The 24,577-nt window shown below is 46.6% G+C and overlaps 1 protein-coding gene across 1 annotated transcript in view; it reads right to left on the bottom strand.

Moving 5' to 3' along the window:
• Window positions 1–24,577, bottom strand: part of LOC120034736 (teneurin-3) — a 115,402-nt gene that overhangs the window by 75,834 nt on the left and 14,991 nt on the right. Inside the window, exons 5-8 of the mRNA XM_038981339.1 lie at window positions 24,541–24,577; window positions 17,192–17,386; window positions 15,236–15,436; window positions 11,579–11,764 (exon numbers count right to left, since the gene is read on the bottom strand). The exon at window positions 24,541–24,577 is cut by the window's right edge and continues 65 nt beyond it. Coding sequence (XP_038837267.1) covers window positions 11,579–11,764; window positions 15,236–15,436; window positions 17,192–17,386; window positions 24,541–24,577 — 619 coding nt within the window. The remainder of the gene's footprint in view (window positions 1–11,578; window positions 11,765–15,235; window positions 15,437–17,191; window positions 17,387–24,540) is intronic.

Consider the following 24,577-nt stretch of genomic DNA (forward strand, 5'->3'; position numbering starts at 1 on the left):
GTGTGTGTGTGTGTGTGTGTGTGTGTGTGTGTGTGTGTGTGTGTGTGTGTGTGTGTGCCTATGGGTCAAGCTGCAGAATTAATCAGCCTCTTATAGACATCAATGCTTCATTATTTGTCGGGACAATTCTCGGCGGCTGCTGATTAAAGTGGCATTAATCTGGAAACAATTATATATCACAACGTCCAGACCCATTCAATCCCCACCCTGAGGTAAAGATGGAGATGGAGGGAGGAGAGGAGAGGGGGATGAAGGGGAGGGTAGAGGGGGAACGGAGAGAGAGAGAGCAGAGGGGTAGAAGGAGAGGGAGAGAGAGAGAGAGAGAGAGAGAGAGAGGGAGGGAGCAGAGGGGTAGAAGGAGAGAGAGGGGCAGAAAGAGAGAGAGAGAGAGCAGAAGGAGAGAGGGGAAGAAAGAGAGAGAGAGAGAGAGAGAGGGGGGAAGAAAGAGAGAGAGAGAGAGAGAGAGAGCAGGGGTAGAGGCTACCGGCATGTATCCATTGATTTAACATTATCTTAATTAACATTTACTGCGCTGGGGGCCTTTAACAACCCCCTCAGCTCCAGGTGAGCCTACCATAAAAACAGGGGGGCCTCCTCTTAGACTTGAATCATGCTATAGCCCAAAGTGCTCCAGAACCCATTGAGGACAATGAAAAACCACTACACCCACCCCTCCCCCAATCAATCCCCAACATGGTTATTACTGAGCTATGAGACTATGATCCTCACTCATTCCCTGATCTATAGTAGACGCACACACATACACATACACACACACACACACATGCACGCGCACACACATACACAAACACACAAACACACAAACACACACACACACACACACACACACACACACACACACACACACACACACACACACACACACACACACACACACACTGATGTATGTATAATAACGGTAGTATGTGACATGTGGCTACACTGACGGAGCTACCAGCCTGTTAAGAGAGAAGCCAGATCAGTGGTAACACAGAACAGCCATTCAGCAGTACTGAGAGGGGGATTATGGGCTTCCTAGTTCCCAAGCAAAGTCTCGAGTGTAGCAGCGTTAATTAACTATTGAACACAGTTACCAAAATTATTTGGCCTTTTGTGAATAAAATTTGACTGTTTTAACTACACAATTGAGTTCACAAACCACTGTGTTTTGTGTGTGTGTTTTATGAAACGCTAACCTTGAACAGTTTTTCCCCCGTGTTTTAAAAGACAAATCACTACAAAGAATGCTACAGTAGCTAGTAGCTGAATCTGAAGTTGGAGGTGGGGAGGGACACAGAGACCAATCATTTTGGTCTCTCATTTCAGTGAAAATATCAATAGTAGATGGTTTGAATTTGTAGCGAGCGAGAGAGGAGTGTATATGTGTGTGTTGTCTAGCGAGCATCAGCCTTGGATGATAATGAAGAACCATCAGGCGCTACACTGACCTGGAGGCAAACATACAGAACCAGACACACATACACCTGGGGAGAAACAGAACCAGACACACAGACATCTGGGGAGAAACAGAACCAGACACACAGACATCTGGGGAGAAACAGAACCAGACACACAGACATCTGGGGAGAAACAGAACCAGACACACAGACATCTGGGGAGAAACAGAACCAGACACACAGACATCTGGGAAGAAACAGAACCAGACACACAGACATCTGGGGAGAAACAGAACCAGACATACAGACATCTGGGGAGAAACAGAACCAGACACACAGACATCTGGGGAGAAACAGAACCAGACACACAGTCATCTGGGGAGAAACAGAACCAGACACACAGACATCTGGGGAGAACCAGAACCAGACATACAGACATCTGGGGAGAAACAGAACCAGACACACAGACATCTGGGGAGAAACAGAACCAGACACACAGTCATCTGGGGAGAAACAGAACCAGACACACAGACATCTGGGGAGAACCAGAACCAGACATACAGACATCTGGGGAGAAACAGAACCAGACACACAGACATCTGGGGAGAAACAGAACCAGACACACAGACATCTGGGGAGAAACAGAACCAGACATACAGACATCTGGGGAGAACCAGAACCAGACATACAGACATCTGGGGAGAAACAGAACCAGACATACAGACATCTGGGGAGAAACAGAACCAGACACACAGACATCTGGGGAGAAACAGAACCAGACACACAGACATCTGGGGAGAAACAGAACCAGACATACAGACATCTGGGGAGAAACAGAACCAGACATACAGACATCTGGGGAGAAACAGAACCAGACACACAGACATCTGGGGAGAACCAGAACCAGACATACAGACATCTGGGGAGAAACAGAACCAGACACACAGTCATCTGGGGAGAAACAGAACCAGACATACAGACATCTGGGGAGAACCAGAACCAGACATACAAACATCTGGGGAGAAACAGAACCAGACACACAGACATCTGGGGAGAAACAGAACCAGACACACAGACATCTGGGGAGAAACAGAACCAGACATACAGACATCTGGGGAGAAACAGAACCAGACATACAGACATCTGGGGAGAAACAGAACCAGACATACAGACATCTGGGGAGAACCAGAACCAGACACACAGTCATCTGGGGAGAAACAGAACCAGACATACAGACATCTGGGGAGAACCAGAACCAGACATACAAACATCTGGGGAGAAACAGAACCAGACACACAGACATCTGGGGAGAAACAGAACCAGACACACAGACATCTGGGGAGAAACAGAACCAGACACACAGACATCTGGGGAGAAACAGAACCAGACACACAGACATCTGGGGAGAAACAGAACCAGACACACAGACATCTGGGGTGAAACAGAACCAGACACACAGTCATCTGGGGAGAAACAGAACCAGACACACAGACATCTGGGGAGAACCAGAACCAGACATACAGACATCTGGGGAGAAACAGAACCAGACACACAGACATCTGGGGAGAAACAGAACCAGACACACAGACATCTGGGGAGAAACAGAACCAGACACACAGACATCTGGGGAGAAACAGAACCAGACATACAGACATCTGGGGAGAAACAGAACCAGACACACAGACATCTGGGGAGAAACAGAACCAGACACACAGACATCTGGGGAGAAACAGAACCAAACATACAGACATCTGGGGAGAAACAGAACCAGACACACAGACATCTGGGGAGAAACAGAACCAGACACACAGACATCTGGGGAGAAACAGAACCAGACATACAGACATCTGGGGAGAAACAGAACCAGACACACAGACTTGCAGCTTGTGTGTGTGTGTGTGTGTGTGTGTGTGTGTGTGTGTGTGTGTGTGTGTGTGTGTGTGTGTGTGTGTGTGTGTGTGTGTGTGTGTGTGTGTGTGAGGGAGAGTTGGTGTGTATAAGTGTTTGAAGGAGAGAGAGTGTGTGTGTGTGCATGAATGTGTGTACAGTATGTGTGTCTGTGTGTGTGGAGGCATGTGTAGTGGTGCTGGGTGAGATATTGCTGGCTCTGCAGTGCTATTCTGGGCGATGGAGAGATGTGAGGGTGGGAGGGAGGGAGGGATGACTGACCACCAGTCTAGCCCCAGGAGAAGAAGGGCAGAGGGGGAGAACAGGGAGCCTGGGATGGGGTTCTGGAGCTGGACTGCTGAAGAAACCTTGGGGCAGTAAGTCTGCAGTTTCCTGGTTCTCAACTAATACACTCAGTCTCTGCCTGTTCACCAGCTGCACTTCTCAGAACACACACACACGCACCCACATACACACATGCACACGCAACAATATTCTAACAATATTCCATACGTTACTTTAAAATCAGTCTCTGTCCCTAATGGCACCCTATTCCCTAAACAGCGCCTATAGGAGCGATTTGGAACACGTCTTCAGTGTGACTAAAGGAGACAGCCCTACTGATGAGGTATTCAGAAGCCATAATAAGAAGAAGAAAAAGCAGAAGAAGAAGCAGAAGAAGAAGAAGCAGAAGAAGAACCTGTGGCTTTCTTAACAAAACCTGATGTCTACAGAAGGAACGAGGAGCATTGTGCAAGTCCATACAAATGTACGTTTCTATCCTCCGCAGAAGAGTATTTTGGAACGCTGATAAAAAAAGATCATATGAGATCTTGGTTATTGGACGTGATTGTTATACAAACACATAGATGATTCAGTCTGTTTACTGTAACTCAAATCGTCAAGGGAAGACATTGTTATCGGTTTGTTGCTGCAAAATCCTTAGCAAACTCTTACATAAACTTGACATCATTTATTTCCAAGGAAGCACAAACGATTTCAGCCAATTTAAGTTGTTTTCTATTAAACACGGATACTTCCACGTCTCAGAGACATCGACTCATTTGCTGCATTTTGCAAGCGGGAACATTTGAGTAAAATCAAGGACACTATTTTACCATCTCAATCACACACACAACACAGTGACAACTTACTCAACCTATCATTACTGTGTTTTGTATGGAAAAGCAATACGCAGAGTAGAAATGAGCAGTGGAGTCTGAAATTATTGACACCCTCGATAAATATGGGCAATAATGACTGTAGAAAATAAATCTGTGAAATAGTGAGCTATATTGAATGCTAAAAAAATGGGGAGATTATTTTATACTAATACAATTGCTCAGAGAAAAATATTTTGTTTAACAAGTAATATCTCAAAAGGTAAGGGTCAAAGGTATTGACACCCCTAGCACGCAATGACTACATCAAGCTTGTAGTCCAAACTTGTTGGATGCATTTGCTGTTTGTTTTGGTTGTGTTTCAGATTATTTTTTGTGCCCAATAGAAATGAATGGTAAATAAGGTATTGTGTCATTTTGGAGTCACTTTGATTGTAAATAAGAATAGAACATGTTTCTAAACACTTCTACATCAATGTGGATTCTATCATGAGACATGCGATCGTGAATAACGATGAGTGAGAAAGTTCCAGAAGATCAAAAGATCATACCCTCAAGACATGCTAACCTCTCACTGTTACCAATACCGGGGGACGTTAGCATGTCTTGGAGGTATGAACTTTGACCCTCTGGAACTTTCTCACCCATCATTATTCACGACCGCGTGTCTCGGAGGAGAGAAGAAGACGACTTAATAACTACTGTGCTCTTCTCCTCTCTCATTCAGCATTTGCTATGGAGGAAGGGTGGGGGTGGGGGGGGGGGGGGTCTGTAGTAGAAAAGTCATGAAGGAAGGAGTAGGTAAACGTCACTGCCTCCTAACTCTCAATAAGTCTTCATGTTGTTATACCGTAGTTCCACTGCATATACAGTGGCAAGAAAAAGTACCTGGATTTCTGAATAAATTGGTCATAAAATTTGATCTGATCTTCATTTAAATCACAACAATAGACAAACACAGTCGGCTTAAACTAATAACACACAAACAATTATATGTTTTCATGTCTTTATTGAACACACCGTGTAAACATTCACAGTGCAGGGTGGGAAAAGTATGTGAACCCTTGGATTTAATAACTGGTTGACCCTCCTTTGGCAGCAATAACCTCAACCAAACATTTTCTGTAGTTGCGGATCAAACCTGCACAACGGTCAGGAGGAACGTTGGACCATTCCTCTATACAAAACTGTTTCAGTTCAGCAATATTCTTGGGATGTCTGGTGTGAACTTCTCTCAAGGTCATGCCACAGCATCTCAATCGGGTTGAGATTAGGACTCTGACTGGGCCACTCCAGAAGGCGTATTTTCTTCTGTTGAAGCCATTCTGTTGTTGATTTACTTCTGAGTTTTGGGTCGTTGTCCTGTTGCATCACCTAACTTCTGTTGAGCTTCAATTGGTGGACAGAAAGCCTAACATTCTCCTGCAAAATGTCTTGATAAACTTGGGAATTTTCCATCGATGATAGCAAGCTGTCCAGTCCCTGAGGCAGCAAAGCAGTCCCAAACCATGATGCTCCCTCCACCATACTTTACAGTTGGGATGAGGTTTTGATGTTGGTGTGCTGTGCCTTTGTTTCCCCACACATAGTGTTGTGTGTTCCTTCCAAACAACTCAACTATAGTTTCATCTGTCCACAGAATATTTTGTCAGTAGCGCTATGGGACATCCAGGTGCACTTTTGCAAACTTCAGACGTGCAGCAATGTTTTTTTTGGCTTCTTCCGTGGTGTCCTCCCATGGACACCATTCTTGTTTAGTGTTTTACATATCGTATACTCGTCAACAGAGATGTTAGCATGTTCCAGAGATTTCTGTAAGTCTTTAGCTGACACTCTAGGATTCTTCTTAACCTCATTGAGCATTCTGCGCTGTGCTCTTGCAGTCATCTTTGCAGGACGGCCACTCCTAGGGAGAGTAGCAACAGTGCTGAACTTTCTCCATTTAGAGACAATTCATCTTACCGTGGACTGATGAACATCAAGGCTTTTAGAAATACTTTTGTAACCCTTTCCAGCTTTATGCAAGTCAACACTTCTTAAATTTTAGGTCTTCTGAGATCTCTTTTGTTTGAGGCATGGTTCACATCAGGCAATGCTTCTTGTGAATAGCAAACTCAAATTTTGTGAGTGTTTTTTATAGAGCAATGCAGCTCTAACCAACATCTCCAATCTCGTCTCATTGATCATTGACTCCAGGTTAGTTGACTCCTGACTCCAATTAGCTTTTGGAGATTAGCCTAGGGGTTCACATACTTTTTCCAACCTACACTGTGAATGTTTAAATGATGTATTCAATATAGACAAAAAAACAAAACAATAATTTGTGTGTTATTAGTTTAAGCACACTATGTGTGTCTATTGTTGTGACTTAGATGATGATCAGATCAAATTTGAGGACCAATTTATACAGAAATCCAGGTAATTCCAATGGGTTCACATACTTTTTCTTGCCACTGTAATAGACTGTCTAACTGGTGTTCTATTGAGACAGCGTGATGATATAGTAATTCAAACCAGAGTTGACTGAACATTACAATAGACACTCTTTGTTTGTGTTGTTTGAATAAGCGATTGGATAAGAACATACTGTATGGTATGTGGTTTGGGGGGGGGGGGGGGGGGGGGGTTGTACTGTGAATGTGTACGAGGCAATGCGGTGAGACTGTCCGGGGTCAGAGCGGGGTCGAACAAACACACAGAAGTCTTAGCTGGGTGATTGACAATTGGTGGCAGCAGTGGGATCTGTCCCATACTAAACATTCTAGAATGTTCTGCTGTTCTATCTGGTTGATGTCCCTTCCCCTTTGGTGGAAGTCATTCTCCTGCTAACTTCTAGCCCCAACAAAAATACCCCTTTCTCTTCAGCAGACACAAATGATGGATGGTGGCCCTCACCACCTCTGACACGCTACTCTGAAACAGGAGAGAACATCTCAAGGACAGAGGCAGCTGTAGGTGCTTCCTTCATAGGGCCAGCCAGAGCTAATCAGACACATTATTGACACAGAAGAAATGAACTCTATGATGATGAGTAGAGTGAGTCAGTGTGAGTCAATTTTTTATGTGTGTGTGCAGAGTGTGTCACGAAACCTAAAAACACACCTGTCGCATGCTTCCCAGTCAAAACAGTGTGCAAATATATTATGACAAAATGATGACTTTTTGTTCGTTTTGGTGTTCGGCAGAGTTTTTTTCGGCTGTTTTTTCGGGCTAGTTCTCATGCACATTTTGCCTCTTGAGAAATAATGTACCAAATGTCTTAGTTAGATGTAAAATTGCGCGACTAAGACCTCTGCAAATCCGTCAAAATTCATTACAGATTTTTTTATTCATCTTACAATAAGTAGGAGTATTTTGAGGAAGTCTTACTGGGTATGTTGTTGCTATGGCGTCTCAAGAGGGACAAACATTAATATTGCTGAGTTCTGCTAGGAGCAAACCCAACCTAGTATGCGGGCTCCTTAACTCTAAAGACCGCTAAATGAGTGGGGACATCATGCTAAACTCTAACTCGACCGCTAAATGAGTGGGGGACACCATGCTAAACTCTAACTCGACAGCTAAATGAGTAGGGGACACCATGCTAAACTCTAACTCGACCGCTAAATGAGTGGGGGACACCATGCTAAACTCTATCTCGACCGCTAAATGAGTGGGGGACACCATGGTAAACTCTAACTCGACAGCTAAATGAGTAGGGGACACCATGCTAAACTCTAACTCGACCGCTAAATGAGTGGGGGACACCATGCTAAACTCTAACTCGACCGCTAAATGAGTGGGGGACACCATGCTAAACTCTATCTCGACCGCTAAATGAGTGGGGGACACCATGCTAAACTCTAACTCGACAGCTAAATGAGTGGGGGACACCATGCTAAACTCTAACTCGACCGCTAAATGAGTGGGGGACACCATGCTAAACTCTAACTCGACCGCTAAATGAGTGGGGACATCATGCTAAACTCTAACTCGACCGCTAAATGAGTGGGGGACACCATGCTAAACTCTAACTCGACCGCTAAATGAGTGGGGGACACCATGCTAAACTCTATCTCGACCGCTAAATGAGTGGGGGACACCATGCTAAACTCTAACTCGACCGCTAAATGAGTGGGGGACACCATGCTAAACTCTAACTCGACAGCTAAATGAGTAGGGGACACCATGCTAAACTCTAACTCGACCGCTAAATGAGTGGGGGACACCATGCTAAACTCTAACTCGACCGCTAAATGAGTGGGGGACACCATGCTAAACTCTATCTCGACCGCTAAATGAGTGGGGGACACCATGCTAAACTCTAACTCGACCGCTAAATGAGTGGGGGACACCATGCTAAACTCTAACTCGACCGCTAAATGAGTGGGGGACACCATGCTAAACTCTAACTCGACCGCTAAATGAGTGGGGGACACCATGCTAAACTCTAACTTGACCGCTAAATGAGTGGGGACACCATGTTAAACTCTAACTCGGGCTAATTCATCTGATTATTTGTTTGAATAATGGACCAGATCCTAATAAAGACGGCCAGAGATCGAGGCAGAACAGAACATGAGTTCTGTGTGCGTGTGTGTGAGGAGAGAACATGCATTCTGCTCCGCAATCGACTTAATATCAGGGAATCAGGAGACAAAACAAGATTTGCTTGATAACAATTAAGTAGGTTTTGTGATGTAGGGGTTGAGAGGGAAACAATTAAACCAAACATGATTTCTCAGTTCTCTTTAGTGCTCGTATCTTTGCATCGTATAGAGGAGGCTTTGGCCTGTTTCAGTGTTTGGTGTTTGTTTCACACCCGACTTAAAAGATAAACAGCAACGCGCCAGGCATTTACAACCCTGCTCTGTACCCTCTTGTTAAGATGGAGAGCTTGGAACAGGACACACACAGTCTATCTTCTCCACACTGCCTTAACTACAGTAAATGTCAGTGTTTTGATATAGGTTAAAGGTCAGCAGCGGCCCATGGGGACTCTGCAGGCCTTCTTAACCTGATGAGGACAGAGGGCGCTGTTGTCACTTTGGGGGAAAAACGTGCCCAATTTAAACGGCCTCGTACTCAATTCTTGCTCGTACAATATGCATATTATTATTACTATTGGATAGAAAACACTCTCTAGTTTCTAAAACCGTTTGAATTATGTCTGTGAGTGAAACAGAACTCATTTGGCACAAACTTCCTGACCAGGAAGTGGAAAGTCTGAAATCGAGGCTCTCTTCTAAGTCCTGCCTATAAATGGGCATGATACCTATTAGTATACATGCACGTCATACACCTTCCCCTGGATGTCAAGATGCAGTGAGAGAATAAAATGAGGTGTTTATCTTGGTCTGAGATGGAATACGTCCTCTTGGAATGACGTGTCACCGATTTCATGTTTTCAGGAAGGTGCGAGGAGTACAGTGGGATTGCCTTTTGAAAAGCTGTCGTTATAGGCGACTACTATCTCCGGCTTTGATTTTATTTGATACATGTGACAATATCATCGTAAAGTATGTTTTTTCAATATAGTTTTATTAGATTTTTGAAATTTATTCGGGACGTTAGGCGTGTTGCGTTGTGTGCCCTTTGTTCAGAATGGAGAGCTTCGCGCCACTTGGCCAGTGTGCTTGCTAATTCAAGAGGGAAAAACGATGTTCTAAATCCAAACAACGACTGTTCTGGACAAAGGACCCCTTGTCCAACATTCTGATGGAAGATCACCAAAAGTAGGACCCATTTTGTGATGCTATTTCATATATCTGTCGAACTGTGTACTAGTAGTTTTGCGCCCAGGTTTTGGTCACTCTCTCGCTATAACATAAGCCTTATGTCGTAATGAAGATATTTTTAGAATTCTAACACTGCGATTGCATTAAGAACTAGTGTATCTATCATTTCCTATACAACATGTATTTTTTTGTAATGTTTATGAATAGCTATTTGGTCAGAATAGGTGAGAGTCTAATAGAAATATCCATAATGGATAACCAATGATTTCAGCTCTAAATATGCACATTTTCGAACAAAACATAAGTGTATGTATAACCAGATGTTATAGGACTGTCATCTGAGGAAGGTTTATGAAGGTTAGTGAAAATTAATATCTTTTGCTGGTTTATTCGCTAACGCTAACGTGCCTATTGCTATCGCTAACGTGCCTTGATGAATGAATGCGGTAGTGTGGTAGTCTATTGTAGTAAGCTAATATAATGCTATATTGTGTTTTCGCTGTAAAACACTTAAAAAATCTGAAATATTGGCTGGATTCACAAGATGCTTGTCTTTCATTTGCTGTACACGATGCATTTTTCAGAAATGTTTTATGATGAGTATTTAGGTATTCCACGTTGGTCTCTATAATTACTCTGGCTGCTTCGGTGCTATTTTTGACGGTAGCTGTGATGGTAGCTGCAATGTAAAACGGATTTATACCTCAAATATGCACATTTTTCGAACAAAACATAGATTTATTGTGTAACATGTTATAAGACTGTCATCTGATGAAGTTGTTTGTTGGTTAGTTTGGTTGGTTCTTGGTTAGTTAGGTTGGCTTTGTGCATGCTACCTGTGCTGTGAAAAATGTCTGTCCTTTTTTGTATTTGGTGGTGAGCTAACATAAATATACGTGCTGTTTTCGCTGTAAAACATTTTAAAAATTGGACATGTTGGCTGGATTCACAAGATGTGTACCTTTCATTTGCTGTATTGGACTTGTTAATGTGTGAAAGTTAAATATTTCAAAAAAATATATTTTGAATTTCGCGCTCTGCCTTTTCAGTGGAATGTGGGAGGAGTTCCGCTGGCGGAACGCTGGAGCAGTAAAGGTTTAACACAGGTAACGTGAGTGACTATAAAGAGCAGGCTGCAGAGTGGGAGGGAGTTAGCCAGGCCCTTAAAGAAATGGATGGAGAGGTTAGAGAGGAAAGAGGAGACTGGGATCAGATGCTACTTCAGCTGGCTCTTCAAAGCCATATAGACACGCAGGTTGGAGTCCTCCATGGTGTGAGAGCTGGGGGAATCATGGATGGACAGACAGCTTCAGAGGTAGAGGAGTGTGTGTGATTGGTGTGTGTGTGTGAGAGAAAACGTGTGTGTTTCCTTGTAACAATGTCTTTAATTGTCGACCCATATGATGTATTCATGTGTATGTCCACTGTAGGCATGTGTATTCTTCAGTAGACCTACCGATGTTGCAGTGCTCTCCGGTCCAGCCCTGGTTGCACTCACACTTGCCCTCCTTGCAGACTCCGTTCTTAGTGCACATGGGGTGGCAGGCCTTCTGGTCACAGACCGTTCCCGTCCAGCCCTCCTCGCAACGACAGCTGCCCCCGAAACACACGCCGTGGGAGCCGCAGTCCACCACACACACCTCTGTACACACACACACACACACACACACAACACACACACACACACACACACACACACACACACACACACACACACACACACACACACACACACACACACACACACACACACACACACACACACACACACACACACACACACACAAAGAAGGAAATGTTAAGTGTCAGTGTGTAATCGCTAGCTAGTTATCTGTGTGTGCTAGTAGCGTCCACTGTGCAAAGTGACGTCACCCGCTTTGAGACCTAGAAGTGGTTGTTGAAACACATTCATTCCTAACAAACAAAACAGACATAAGGTTTCATCTATCTCTGTTTCAACTGTAGCCAGGCAGGGTCTCCGTTGGCACAATGCTTCCACTATTGTGTTTTGGGCTGGCAGCGGGTGGGGTCGGGGTCGGGTGGATATGGTTGTATTAGTAGCCTGGTATTTGTCAAATAACACCTTGCTACTCTGACACGTCTGTCCCCCGTGGCTGACACGTCTGTCCCCCGTGGCTGACACGTCTGTCCCCCGTGGCTGACACGTCTGTCCCCACGTCTGTCGTAGCATGAAGAATCTGGGAGGTTTTGAAGGTTCCTGGGTGGGGCACGGTGGTGGGGGTGCGTGGTCCTGTGGTGGGTCTGAGGTGTTGGTGTTGGTATTATGGTGTGTGTGGTTGTGTATGCGTGCGAGTGGGGGGGGGGGGCAGAGGTGTGATCATTGAGTATGGACAGTTCAGGCTATGAGAGTAGACATATTGAACTTTACCTCAGACAGGGTAAGAATAGGATAAGGGTAGAGGATGGGTAGACACTGTTAGCCAGCCATCCAGCCAGACACAAGGATTCCCACTGTGCCTGAACCAGAATGGCAACCAAACCAATCAAAGACAGATAAATCAATCCTGCTGCAGTGGGGCCCATAGATAGACGCCTGCACACAATCTGGGCTTTGGTTTGGTACAGACTCCCGACTGATGGAATGTTGTCAGTTGAGAGGGAACTGTGTTTGTCTCTGTTCTGTTCTTCAGAGTTTAGACCATTTGAACCAGAAGTGTGGGTTAAAATTCCACCAATCACTTTTAGCTCTGAGTTGAAGTGACACTTGTTTTCCATTCTGAGCCTTTTTGTTGCAGTTACATGAAGAAGACAGGAGCGCCTTTATTGATACGACCTTGAAATATAAACTGAGGGGAGCGGTGTTTGAATGAATTGTTGTTTGCACAAAATATAAGAGAGACACTCAACACTTGACATGACATTTTTGTCATTTAGCAGACGCTCTGATCCAGAGCGACTCACAGAAGTGAGTGCATTCACTGGTCCCCCGGGGGAATCGAACCCACAACCCTGGTGTTGCAAGCGCCATGCTCTCCCAACTGAGCCACAGTCTACATTTTTAGTCTTGTGTCTGTCTTGGCAGGTCTGTACATACAGACAGACAGTCAGGATTGCAGGCAGCAGATGTCTGGCAGGGTGAAGACTATACTCAGACAGACCCACCCTGGTTAACTACTGAATACAGTATCTACATCTTACTGAAACACTGTCCTGTAGAAACACAACCCAGTAGAAGGGATCAGACCTGTGTCAGAGAGTTCAGAACAGATCACTGTAGTAATACTGGAAGAAAATCCTCATACAATGTTAACTACAGTGCTATAGCACGGGTACAGGAATAACAGCATCTGAAATGTTGCCACTTCTTGGACTCTTTGCAGGCAGGGACAAATAATCGACCGTAGGACCGTTGCTATCAGACTGTGGCTAAGAGAAGCAATTCCGGTTGAAGTCAGTGGCTAGATAGAAGACATTGATTGAGCGGAGTTCTCTTAGACTAGCTATCAGTCAGTGGCTAGAAGATCAAGAGGTTCATCTCTGAGTCATTCCAGGTAAGACCACAAGACCCCCGACCGCTCAGTCTTTCTCGGTCTCTAAAGTTCCATCAGCCCCCTGGAGGGGCTTCGCTCAGTGTGGGCCGCCGCTGCCTGTGGCGAGCTGCCATTACCGTTGTGTGTTTGTGAGTGTGTGTGAGAGAGAGTGTGTTGTGTGTCAGGAAGTGGCGCTGTTCGTCACTGTCATCGCCGTGTCGCTGGGGCGGTGTGTGTATGGGTATGTATGTGCGAGACGTGGCGGGCGCTGTCTGAAGCAGGGAGGAGGGAGGGAGGGAGAGAGCGGCCTGGAGGGTTGACCAGACTGAGGCTCTGGTCACGTCTGTCTGAAGGTCACCGTGGACAGCCCCAAAAATATTTAGGTTATCTCCGATTTTTCGGTCAATTCTCACATAGAAATTTCATCGGGAGGAAGGATGTTTGACATGCTTTTGACATTATTACCTTTAAAAAAAAAAATGTGAATGTGTGAATCACTCCGCCCACTCTGGAAAGTCGATGTGTAGAGCATATTGTTCCAAAACAATACAAGATTTAAAAAAAAGGTTACTTTTGACATATAAATATTTCTATATTTTCTATTTTTCATATCAGAATCTCCAGGATTATAATGACACCAAGATGTTGTCCGTATCGTGCACGGTTCACAGATCAGACGGTCTTACACAACGCATGTATAGGCCTAAAAAGGAACTCAAATTTCCACTTCCTCCTGATTTAAAAACAAAAAAAAAAGTGGGAGAAATGTCAAACATCCGTCCTCCCAATGAAGTTTCTATATGAGAACTGCCAGAACAAATCAATATTGTCGGGCTGTCCTGGTGTGGAATCGCCCTCCATTCTTTCTCTCTTTCTCTCAGTCTCTCTCTTTCTCTCCATCCCTCCCTCTCTGTTCTCTAGTAATTAGCAGTGCAGTCTTATTTAATTTAAACGCAGTGTAATTAACAAACCCACAGCCTTTGCTCTCCCTCCATCCTTCCTTCTCTTTGCTGGCTGAGCCAGTGTGTTAGAGGCAAATAAACACAGCTTTCTTTGAAATGAAAAATGGATCAGATCGATGTGCTCTCTCCTCTCTAAGCCCAGTTAATATAAAAGTCACACTGCGGCCTTCATAACAGCATTAGTCAACAAAGCAGCAGTGAAAAGAGAGAGATGAAGAATGAAAGAGACAGTACAGTAAAAGAATATCGATGGTCAGGCCATGGCACAACTGTGTGAGAGAAGCTCTGTGAACGTGAATGACATCTTTACTAGACAACCAGCTATCTCCACGTAGTGAATGAGTAGTAGCTAACAAATGACAGGCTAGCATGCTAATGTTCTAACAACATACCAAATGTAATACTGCTAAGTTAATGAGAGGCTAACATGCTAATTTTGCTAACAACGTACCAAATGTAGTACTGCTGAGTTAATGAGAGGCTAACATGCTAATTTTGCTAACAACGTACCAAATGTAGTACTGCTGAGTTAATTTGAGGCTAGCATGCTAATGTGCTAACAACGTACCAAATATGTAGTATGTCTGCGTGAAGGCTTGCATGCTAACAACTAACAACCTTTACCAACGTTCAAACAAGGTGCTCACACCAACAACGTACCGACAGAGCAGTCGGGGCCGGTCCAGTTGGTGTCGCAGGTGCAGGTGCCGCTTTCGCTTTGGTAGGTGCCGTGGCCGGAGCACTGGTCGGGGCACATGGTCTTGAGGGTCTCACAGTTGGTGCCCCCCCAGCCCGGGCTACAGTGGCACTCCCCGTGGATACACACACCATGGGCCGAACAGCCAGGGTCCAGGCAGTCCACTGGAGGGAGGAGGGGAAGGAGAGAGAGGTTGATTTGTCACAATCAATTCCCAACCAACTGCTGTCACTTTGGATTGTTGCATAGAGCAAATGTAAACATACAGTACACAAACACTCACTGTGGAACTGTGGAATTGTGTTTGTGTGTGTGTCGGAGTGTGTGTGCTAGTTAGCAGTGGTGCGCGCTAATAGCGTTTCAATCGGTGACGTCACTCGCTCTGAAACCTTGAAGTAGTTGTTCCCTTTGCTCTGCAAGGGCCACGGCTTTTGTGGAGCGATGGGTAACGATGCTTCGAGTGTGGCTGTTGTTGATGTGTGCAGAGGGTCCCTGGTTCGAGCCCAGGTAGAGGGGATGGAAGCTATACTGTTACATGTATACTATCTCTGGGTTTGTGAGTGTCTACAGCTCAGCGTTCAACACCATAGTGCTCACAAAGCTCATCACTAAGCTAAACATCCTGGTACTAAACACCTCCCTCTGCAACTGGATCCTGGACTTCCTGACGGACCGCCCCAGGTGGTAAGGGTAGGCAACAACACATCTGCCACGCTGATCCTCAACACTGGAGACCCTCAGGGGTGCGTGCTTAGTTCCCTCTTGTACTCCCTGTTCACCCACGACTGCGTGGCCAGGTACGACTCCAACACCATCATTAAGTTTGCTGTCTCACCGACAACGATGAGACAGCCTATAGGGAGACAACAACCTCTCCCTCAATGTGAGCAAGACAAAGGAGCTGATCGTGGACTATAGAAAAAGGAGGGCTGAACAGGCCCCCATTAACACCGGGCTGTAGTGGAGCGGGTCAAGAGTTTCAAGTTCCTTGGTATCCACATCACCAACAAACTATCATGGTCCAAACACACCAAGACAGTTGTGAAGAGGGCACGACAACACCTTTTCCCCCTCAGGAGACTGAAAAGATTTGGCATGGGTCCCCAGATCCTCACCTGTTGTATTGTGCACATGTGACAAATAAAATGTGATTTGACTTGTCTGTTGATGCCCAGCAAGTTGCCTGGGGCTGATGCTTGTTGAGCTGCAGTTACTTCCCTCTGCTGTCTTAGTGATGATGGGTCTTAATATGTCCATTGACTACTGACTGGGTCACAGACCTCACAATAACATTCACTGCAAACTAATTGCATTAGCGTCGGTTTGTGGTGTGTGTGTGTGTGTGTGTGTGTGTGTGTGTGTGTGTGTGTGTGTGTGTGTGTGTGTGTGTGTGTGTGTGTGTGTGTGTGTGTGTGTGTGTCAGTAGGAGGAGGTTGGCAGAGATACATTTTATTGAGCAGCGAAGATGAGATTTTCTCCCATAGGGAAGTGCAATAATTGGATCTAATGTACAGACAGAGCTAGCCTTCTGATGAGTTGTTTTGTAGGCTAGCGTAGCAGGTACATGCCAGGAAAGTTTAGCTAATCTAATATTCTCCATTCTCTGTCAGTGTGTGTGTGTGGTGCATGTGTGCGTGCGTGTGTGAGAGCGAGTCAGTGTGTGTGTCTCAAGCCACGCATCGATGGGGACAGCGATGTAATTATTTGCTCTGTGAAATAGAGAGTAGCAATTGTTTCTGTAATACTGAACTATTGGTTGGCGGTAACGATTATGATGGTGAATGCTGAGCAATCAAACACTGGCTGGCTGACAAGGAAGGACGAGGGGAAGAGGATGTGTCTGATCACACACACACCGAGGAGAGAAGGAAAAGGACAGTGCAAATCAAAAGATCCCTCTAACAGGACTGATCTCTTACCTTCTTCACAGTTGTCTCCCTTGTATCCGGTGTTGCAGGCACAGATGCCCATGATACAGATGCCGTGTCCCCCACAGTGGATGTCTATACACTGGTTGCTGGGCACGTCACACTCTGTCCCCTTCCAGCCACTGAAGCACAGGCAGCGACCCCTGGAGTACTGGCCGTTACCACTGCACAGCACGGGGCATGAAGCTGCAAAGAGACACAGAGGGACAAATGGATGTTAGTGTATACAGCGTATATATGTGCATAAATACACACACGAGCATACACATAATACAGTATGCACACTCACACATGCATGGCAACATAGTCTCATGAGATATATGTTCCATTTAAACGATTTTGCAATATTGTAAATACATGTTTTTTTGTTGGAGTAAAATATTGCATATACATGAGGTCACCAGGTTAATGGAGCCATATACAGGGTATCACTAGGTTAATGAAGCCATATACAGGGTATCACTAGGTTAATGAAGCCATATACAGGGTATCACTAGGTTAATGGAGCCATATACAGGGTATCACTAGGTTAATGGAGATATACACAGGGTGTCACCAGGTTAATAGAGATATACACAGGGTATCACTAGGTTAATGGAGATATATACAGGGTGTCACTAGGTTAATGGAGCCATATACAGGGTATCACCAGGTTAATGGAGATATATACATGAGGTCACCAGGTTAATAGAGATATATACAGGGTATCACCAGGTTAATAGAGATATATACAGGGTATCACCAGGTTAATAAGATATATACAGGGTATCACCAGGTTAATAAGATATATACAGGGTATCACCAGGTTAATAAGATATATACAGGGTATCACCAGGTTAAGAGAGATATATACAGGGTATCACCAGGTTAATAGAGATATATACAGGGTATCACCAGGTTAATAAGATATATACAGGGTGTCACCAGGTTAATAGAGATATATACAGGGTATCACCAGGTTAATAAGATATATACAGGGTATCACCAGGTTAATAAGATATATACAGGGTATCACCAGGTTAAGAGAGATATATACAGGGTATCACCAGGTTAATAAGATATATACAGGGTATCACCAGGTTAATAAGATATATACAGGGTATCACCAGGTTAATAAGATATATACAGGGTATCACCAGGTTAAGAGAGATATATACAGGGTATCACCAGGTTAATAAGATATATACAGGGTATCACCAGGTAAATAAGATATATACAGGGTATCACCAGGTTAAGAGAGATATATACAGGGTGTCACCAGGTTAATAGAGATATATACAGGGTATCACCAGGTTAATAGAGATATATACAGGGTATCACCAGGTTAATAGAGATATATACAGGGTATCACCAGGTTAATAAGATATATACAGGGTATCACCAGGTTAAGAGAGAGATATACAGGGTATCACCAGGTTAATAAGATATATACAGGCTGTCACCAGGTTAATGGAGATATATACAGGGTATCACCAGGTTAATAAGATATATACATGTAACGAGTATTACCGAAGGTGGCTTCCCTTCCTGTTCGAGTGGCGCTCGGCGGTCGTCGTCGCCGGTCTACTAGCTGCCACCGATCCCTTTTTCCTTTTCGTTTGGTTTGGACTAATTGTTTTCACCTGTTTATTGTTTGGTTGTTAGGGTGGTGCTATTTAAGTTTGTTTAGCCCGCTTCTGTTTGTGCGGGCTTGTCTTTCTGTTTTGTATGAGGTTGTTCGTTTTATTTTGGGGTTTTCCACAGTCTGGATTATTTTTTCCAGTGTGTACTTTATTCAAGTGGATTATTACGCCAATGTTTTGATGTTACCAGTTGTTCTTCTGGTTGAACATTAAAGAGTGGTTTTTCCCCATATCTTTGCTCTCTGCGCCTGACTCCTCACCATTTTCCTCATTGATCGTAACAGAAGCCCGCACCTACATATGGAGCCAGCAGGAGCAGCGACCACCCCTCTCCCCACGATGGAGGAGAGAGTCCTTCATCACACGTCCATCCTCCATCGCATCGGATCAGCTATGGATCAAATGATGGAGAGGATGGATCGTTGGGAGAGGAGTGGTCTCCCTACTACCCCACCTACCCTCCCTCCAGCAACTATACCATCTCCTCCAGCGGGATCTGGTGCCAGCGCTTTGCGTATTACGCCTCCAAGTCAGTACGATGGAGCGGCGGCGGGGTGCCAGGGATTCCTGCTACAATTAGATCTGTACCTGGCCACCTTTCGACCAGCTCCCTCGGACGAAGAGAGCGTGAGTGTCCTCGTCTCCTGCCTGACGGGTAGAGCCCTAGAGTGGGCCAATGCGGTCTGGAACGGGCCCGACTCAGCGAGGGGCCACTACCCGGAATTCACCCGCCGTTTTCGGGCCGTGTTCGATCACCCTCCAGATGGCCGAGCGGCGGGTGAGAGATTGTTCTATCTCCGACAGGGGACGAGGAGCGCGCAGGACTTCGCGCTGGATTTCCGGACCTTGGCCGCTGGAGCAGGGTGGAACGACAGGGCCCTGATAGACCATTACAGGTGTAGCCTGAGAGAGGACGTCCGCAGAGAGCTGGCTTGTCGGGACACTACGCTCAGTTTGGATGAACTAATAGACATGTCTATCCGGTTAGACCATCTGCTAGCTGCTCGCGGACGTTCTGAAAGGGTCCTGTCAGTTCCACCTCCTGACCCTCCTGCTCCCATCCCGATGGAGCTAGGAGGGGCAGCATCTAGGGAGATCGGAGGAGGAGGCTCCTCCTGTACCAGTTGTGGCCGAAGAGGGCACACTTCCGGTCGGTGCTGGAGGAGTCCATCTGGGAATCGAGAGGGCAGGCAGAACACTCCTCGGTCACCTCAGGTGAGTCAGCACCACACTCTCCCAGAGCTTCCTGTTGGTCACATGTTTTTGTTAATATGTTTCCTTAAATTTTTTCCCTCTCACCAGCATAAGGCGCTAGTCGATTCAGGCGCAGCTGGGAACTTTATAGATCGCGGACTCGCTCAGAAGTTGAGGATTCCGTTAGTTAAGGTAGAACCCCCCTTCCCTGTGCACTCCTTAGATAGTCGACCATTAGGGTCAGGGCTGGTCAGGGAGGCCACAATTCCTTTGGAGATGATTACGCAGGGGAATCATAAGGAACGGATTAGTCTGTACCTTATAGATTCACCTGCGTTTCCGGTGGTGCTGGGGATTCCCTGGCTGGCTATTCACAATCCTAAGATTTCGTGGAGACAGGGAGCTCTACAGGGGTGGTCTGATGAGTGTTCAGGCAGGTGTGTAGGAGTTTCCATCGGTGCGACAACGGTGGAGAGTCCAGACCAGGTTTCCACCGTGCGCATTCCCGCTGAGTATGCCGATTTGGCTATCGCTTTCAGTAAAAAGAAGGCGACCCAATTACCACCCCATCGACAGGGGGATTGCGTGATAAACCTCCAGGTAAACGCTGCACTACCCAGGAGTCATGTGTATCCTTTGTCCCAGGAGGAGACGTTGGCTATGGAGACATATGTCACGGAAGCTCTTGGACAGGGATTCATTCGGCCCTCCATGTCACCCGTCTCCTCGAGTTTCTTTTTTGTGAAGAAAAAGGATGGTGGGTTGCGTCCGTGTATTGATTATCGAGATCTCAATTCCATCACGGTGGGTTTTAGTTACCCACTACCTCTCATCGCTACGGCGATGGAATCATTCCACGGAGCACGGTTCTTCACGAAACTGGACCTCAGGAGCGCGTATAATCTGGTGCGTATTCGGGGAGGAGATGAGTGGAAAACCGCGTTTAGTACCACATCGGGCCATTATGAGTACCTCGTCATGCCGTACGGGTTAAAGAATGCTCCAGCTGTCTTTCAATCCTTTGTTGACGAGATTCTCAGAGACCTGCACGGACAGGGTGTGGTGGTGTATATTGATGATATTTTGATCTACTCCGCTACACGAGCCGCGCATGTGTCTCTGGTGCGCAAGGTTCTTGGGCGACTGCTGGAGAATGACCTGTACGTGAAGGCGGAGAAATGTGAGTTTTTCAAACAAGCCGTTTCCTTCCTGGGTTATCACATTTCCAGCTCGGGGGTGGTAATGGAGGGTGACCGCGTAAAAGCCGTGCGTAATTGGCCGACTCCGACCACGGTAAAGGAGGTGCAGCGGTTCTTAGGGTTTGCCAATTACTACCGGAGGTTTATCCGGGGTTTTGGTCAGGTAGCAGCTCCTATTACCTCACTGCTGAAGGGGGGGCCGGTGCGTTTGCAGTGGTCAGCAGAGGCGGACGGAGCCTTCCGTAGGTTGAAGGTGCTGTTTACCGAGGTGCCAGTGTTGGCGCATCCGGACCCATCTTTGGCGTTCATAGTAGAGGTGGACGCATCCGAGGCTGGGGTTGGAGCTGTGCTCTCACAGCGCTCGGGTACGCCACCAAAACTCCGCCCCTGTGCTTTTTTTCCGAAGAACCTCGGGCCAGCGGAGCGGAATTATGATGTGGGGGATAGGGAGTTGTTGGCTATGGTTAAGGCCCTGAAGGTGTGGAGACACTGGCTTGAGGGGGCTAAGCACCCTTTCCTCATCTGGACTGACCACCGTAACCTGGAGTATATCCGATCAGCTAAGAGACTGAATCCGCGTCAGGCAAGGTGGGCCATGTTTTTCACCAGATTTAGTTTTACGATCTCTTATAGACCAGGTTCCCTAAACACTAAGGCCGACGCGCTGTCTCGCCTCTATGACTCAGAGGACCGGTCCATCGATCCTACTCCCATCATTCCGGCGGCCAAGTTGGTGGCACCAATAGTATGGGAGGTGGACGCGGACATCGAGCGGGCGTTAAGGGAGGAACCTGCGCCTCCACAGTGCCCGGAGGGTCGTAGGTACGTACCGTTCGCTGTTCGTGATCAATTGATTCGATGGGCTCATAGTTTACTCTCGTCAGGTCACCCGGGTATTTCGAGGACAGTGCGAGGTCTTAGGGGGAAGTACTGGTGGCCCACCTTGGAGAGGGATGTGCGATTCTATGTCTCTTCCTGTTCGGTATGCGCTCAGAGTAAGGCTCCTAGGCACCTGCCTCGAGGGAAGTTACAACCCCTCCCCGTTCCACAACGGCCGTGGTCCCATCTTTTGGTGGATTTTCTGACTGACCTTCCCCCATCTCAGGGAAACACTACGATCCTGGTCGTTGTGGATCGGTTCTCTAAGTCCTGCCGTCTTATCCCGTTGCCCGGTCTCCCTACGGCCCTGCAGACTGCGGAGGCACTATTTACCGATGTCTTCCGGCACTACGGGGTGCCCGAGGATATCGTTTCTGATCGGGGTCCCCAGTTCACTTCCAGAGTATGGAAGGCGTTTATGGAGCATTTGGGGGTCTCGGTCAGCCTGACCTCGGAGTATCACCCGGAGAGTAATGGGCAGGTGGAGAGAGTGAACCAGGAGGTGGGTAGGTTTCTGCGGTCGTATTGCCAGGACCGGCCAGGGGAGTGGTCAAGATACATCCCCTGGGCAGAGATTGCCCAGAACTCACTAAGCCACTCCTCTACCAACATGTCACCATTTGAGTGTGTGTTGGGGTACCAGCCGGTTCTGGCACCATGGCATCAGAGTCAGACCGAGGCTCCTGCGGTGGAGGAGTGGGTACAGCGCTCTAAGGAGACTTGGAGAGCCGTCCAGGAGTCTCTGCGTCAGGCGAGTAGACGGCAGAAGAAGAGCGCTGACCGTCACCGCAGTGAGGCCCCCGTGTTTGCACCGGGGGATAGGGTCTGGCTCTCGACCCGAAACCTGCCCCTCCGCCTGCCCTGCCGGAAGCTGGGTCCGCAGTGTGTAGGGCCATTTAAAGTCCTGAGGAGAATAAACGAGATGTGTTACCGATTGTTACTTCCTTCGTATTATCGTATTAACCCCTCGTTTCATGTGTCTCTCCTCAGGCCGGTGGTAGCTGGTCCCATGCAGGAAGGTGAGGTTCCGGAGGTCCCTCCGCCCCCTCTGGACATAGAGGGGTCCCCGGCGTACAGGATAAGGTCCATTATGGATTCCAGACGCCGGGTGAGGGGCCTGCAGTACCTCGTGGACTGGGAGGGGTACGGTCCGGAGGAGAGGTGCTGGGTCCCGGTGGGGGATATATTGGATCCATCTATGCTGAGAGAGTTCCATCGCCTCCATCCGGATCGCCCTGCGCCTCGGCCCCCGGGTCGTCCTCGAGGCCGCTGCGGGAGCTGCGCGTCAGGAGGGGGGTACTGTAACGAGTATTACCGAAGGTGGCTTCCCTTCCTGTTCGAGTGGCGCTCGGCGGTCGTCGTCGCCGGTCTACTAGCTGCCACCGATCCCTTTTTCCTTTTCGTTTGGTTTGGACTAATTGTTTTCACCTGTTTATTGTTTGGTTGTTAGGGTGGTGCTATTTAAGTTCGTTTATCCCGCTTCTGTTTGTGCGGGCTTGTCTTTCTGTTTTGTATGAGGTTGTTCGTTTTATTTTGGGGTTTTCCACAGTCTGGATTATTTTTTCCAGTGTGTACTTTATTCAAGTGGATTATTACGCCAATGTTTTGACGTTACCAGTTGTTCTTCTGGTTGAACATTAAAGAGTGGTTTTTCCCCATATCTTTGCTCTCTGCGCCTGACTCCTCACCATTTTCCTCATTGATCGTAACAATACAGGGTATCACCAGGTTAATAGAGATATATACAGGGTATCACCAGGTTAATAGAGATATATACAGGGTATCACCAGGTTAATAAGATATATACAGGGTATCACCAGGTTAAGAGAGAGTTATATAGTGAGACAGAAAGGGACACAGAAGTCACTTCAGCAGCTCTTCAGTATCATTCTGAGGGAATATAAGCAGAGAGCTGATGAATAGTGATGGATGGAGGGACATTATACTTTCTAATGACTTGTGAGACCCTAATGACTTTTCTCTTTGTTTTAGCTCCAGTCAAGCACACAGTGTTGCATAATGATGAAAGGGGAGATGGAGAGAGCCTCCTTGATGGAGGTAGTACTTGGCAGAGACGCAGAGGTACTGACTGCCTGAAACCATGTGTGTGAGAGTGTGAGTGTGAGTGTGTGTGTGTGAGAGAGAGAGAGAGAGAGAGAGAGAGAGAGAGAGAGAGAGAGAGAGAGAGAGAGAGAGAGAGAGAGAGAGAGAGAGAGAGAGAGAGAGAGAGAGAGAGAGAGAGAGAGAGAGAGAGAGAGAGAGAGAGAGAGAGAGAGAGAGAGAGAGAGAGAGAGCGTGAAAGATAGTGTATGTGAGTCTGTGTGCCTGAATCAATGCCTCCAAGGCTTCTGTATGTACTCGCCGGGACAACAATCTACAGCCAATTACGGGAGGTGATAGTGGGTTTACTCCTCTCAAACGGCATGTATGCATGTGTGCGTCTTACCTCTTGAGCAATCAGGCCCAAGGAACCCTGGGAAGCA

The sequence above is a fragment of the Salvelinus namaycush genome, chromosome 42, assembly GCF_016432855.1.
Source record: "Salvelinus namaycush isolate Seneca chromosome 42, SaNama_1.0, whole genome shotgun sequence".
In the NCBI taxonomy this organism is placed as follows: Eukaryota; Metazoa; Chordata; class Actinopteri; order Salmoniformes; family Salmonidae; genus Salvelinus; species Salvelinus namaycush.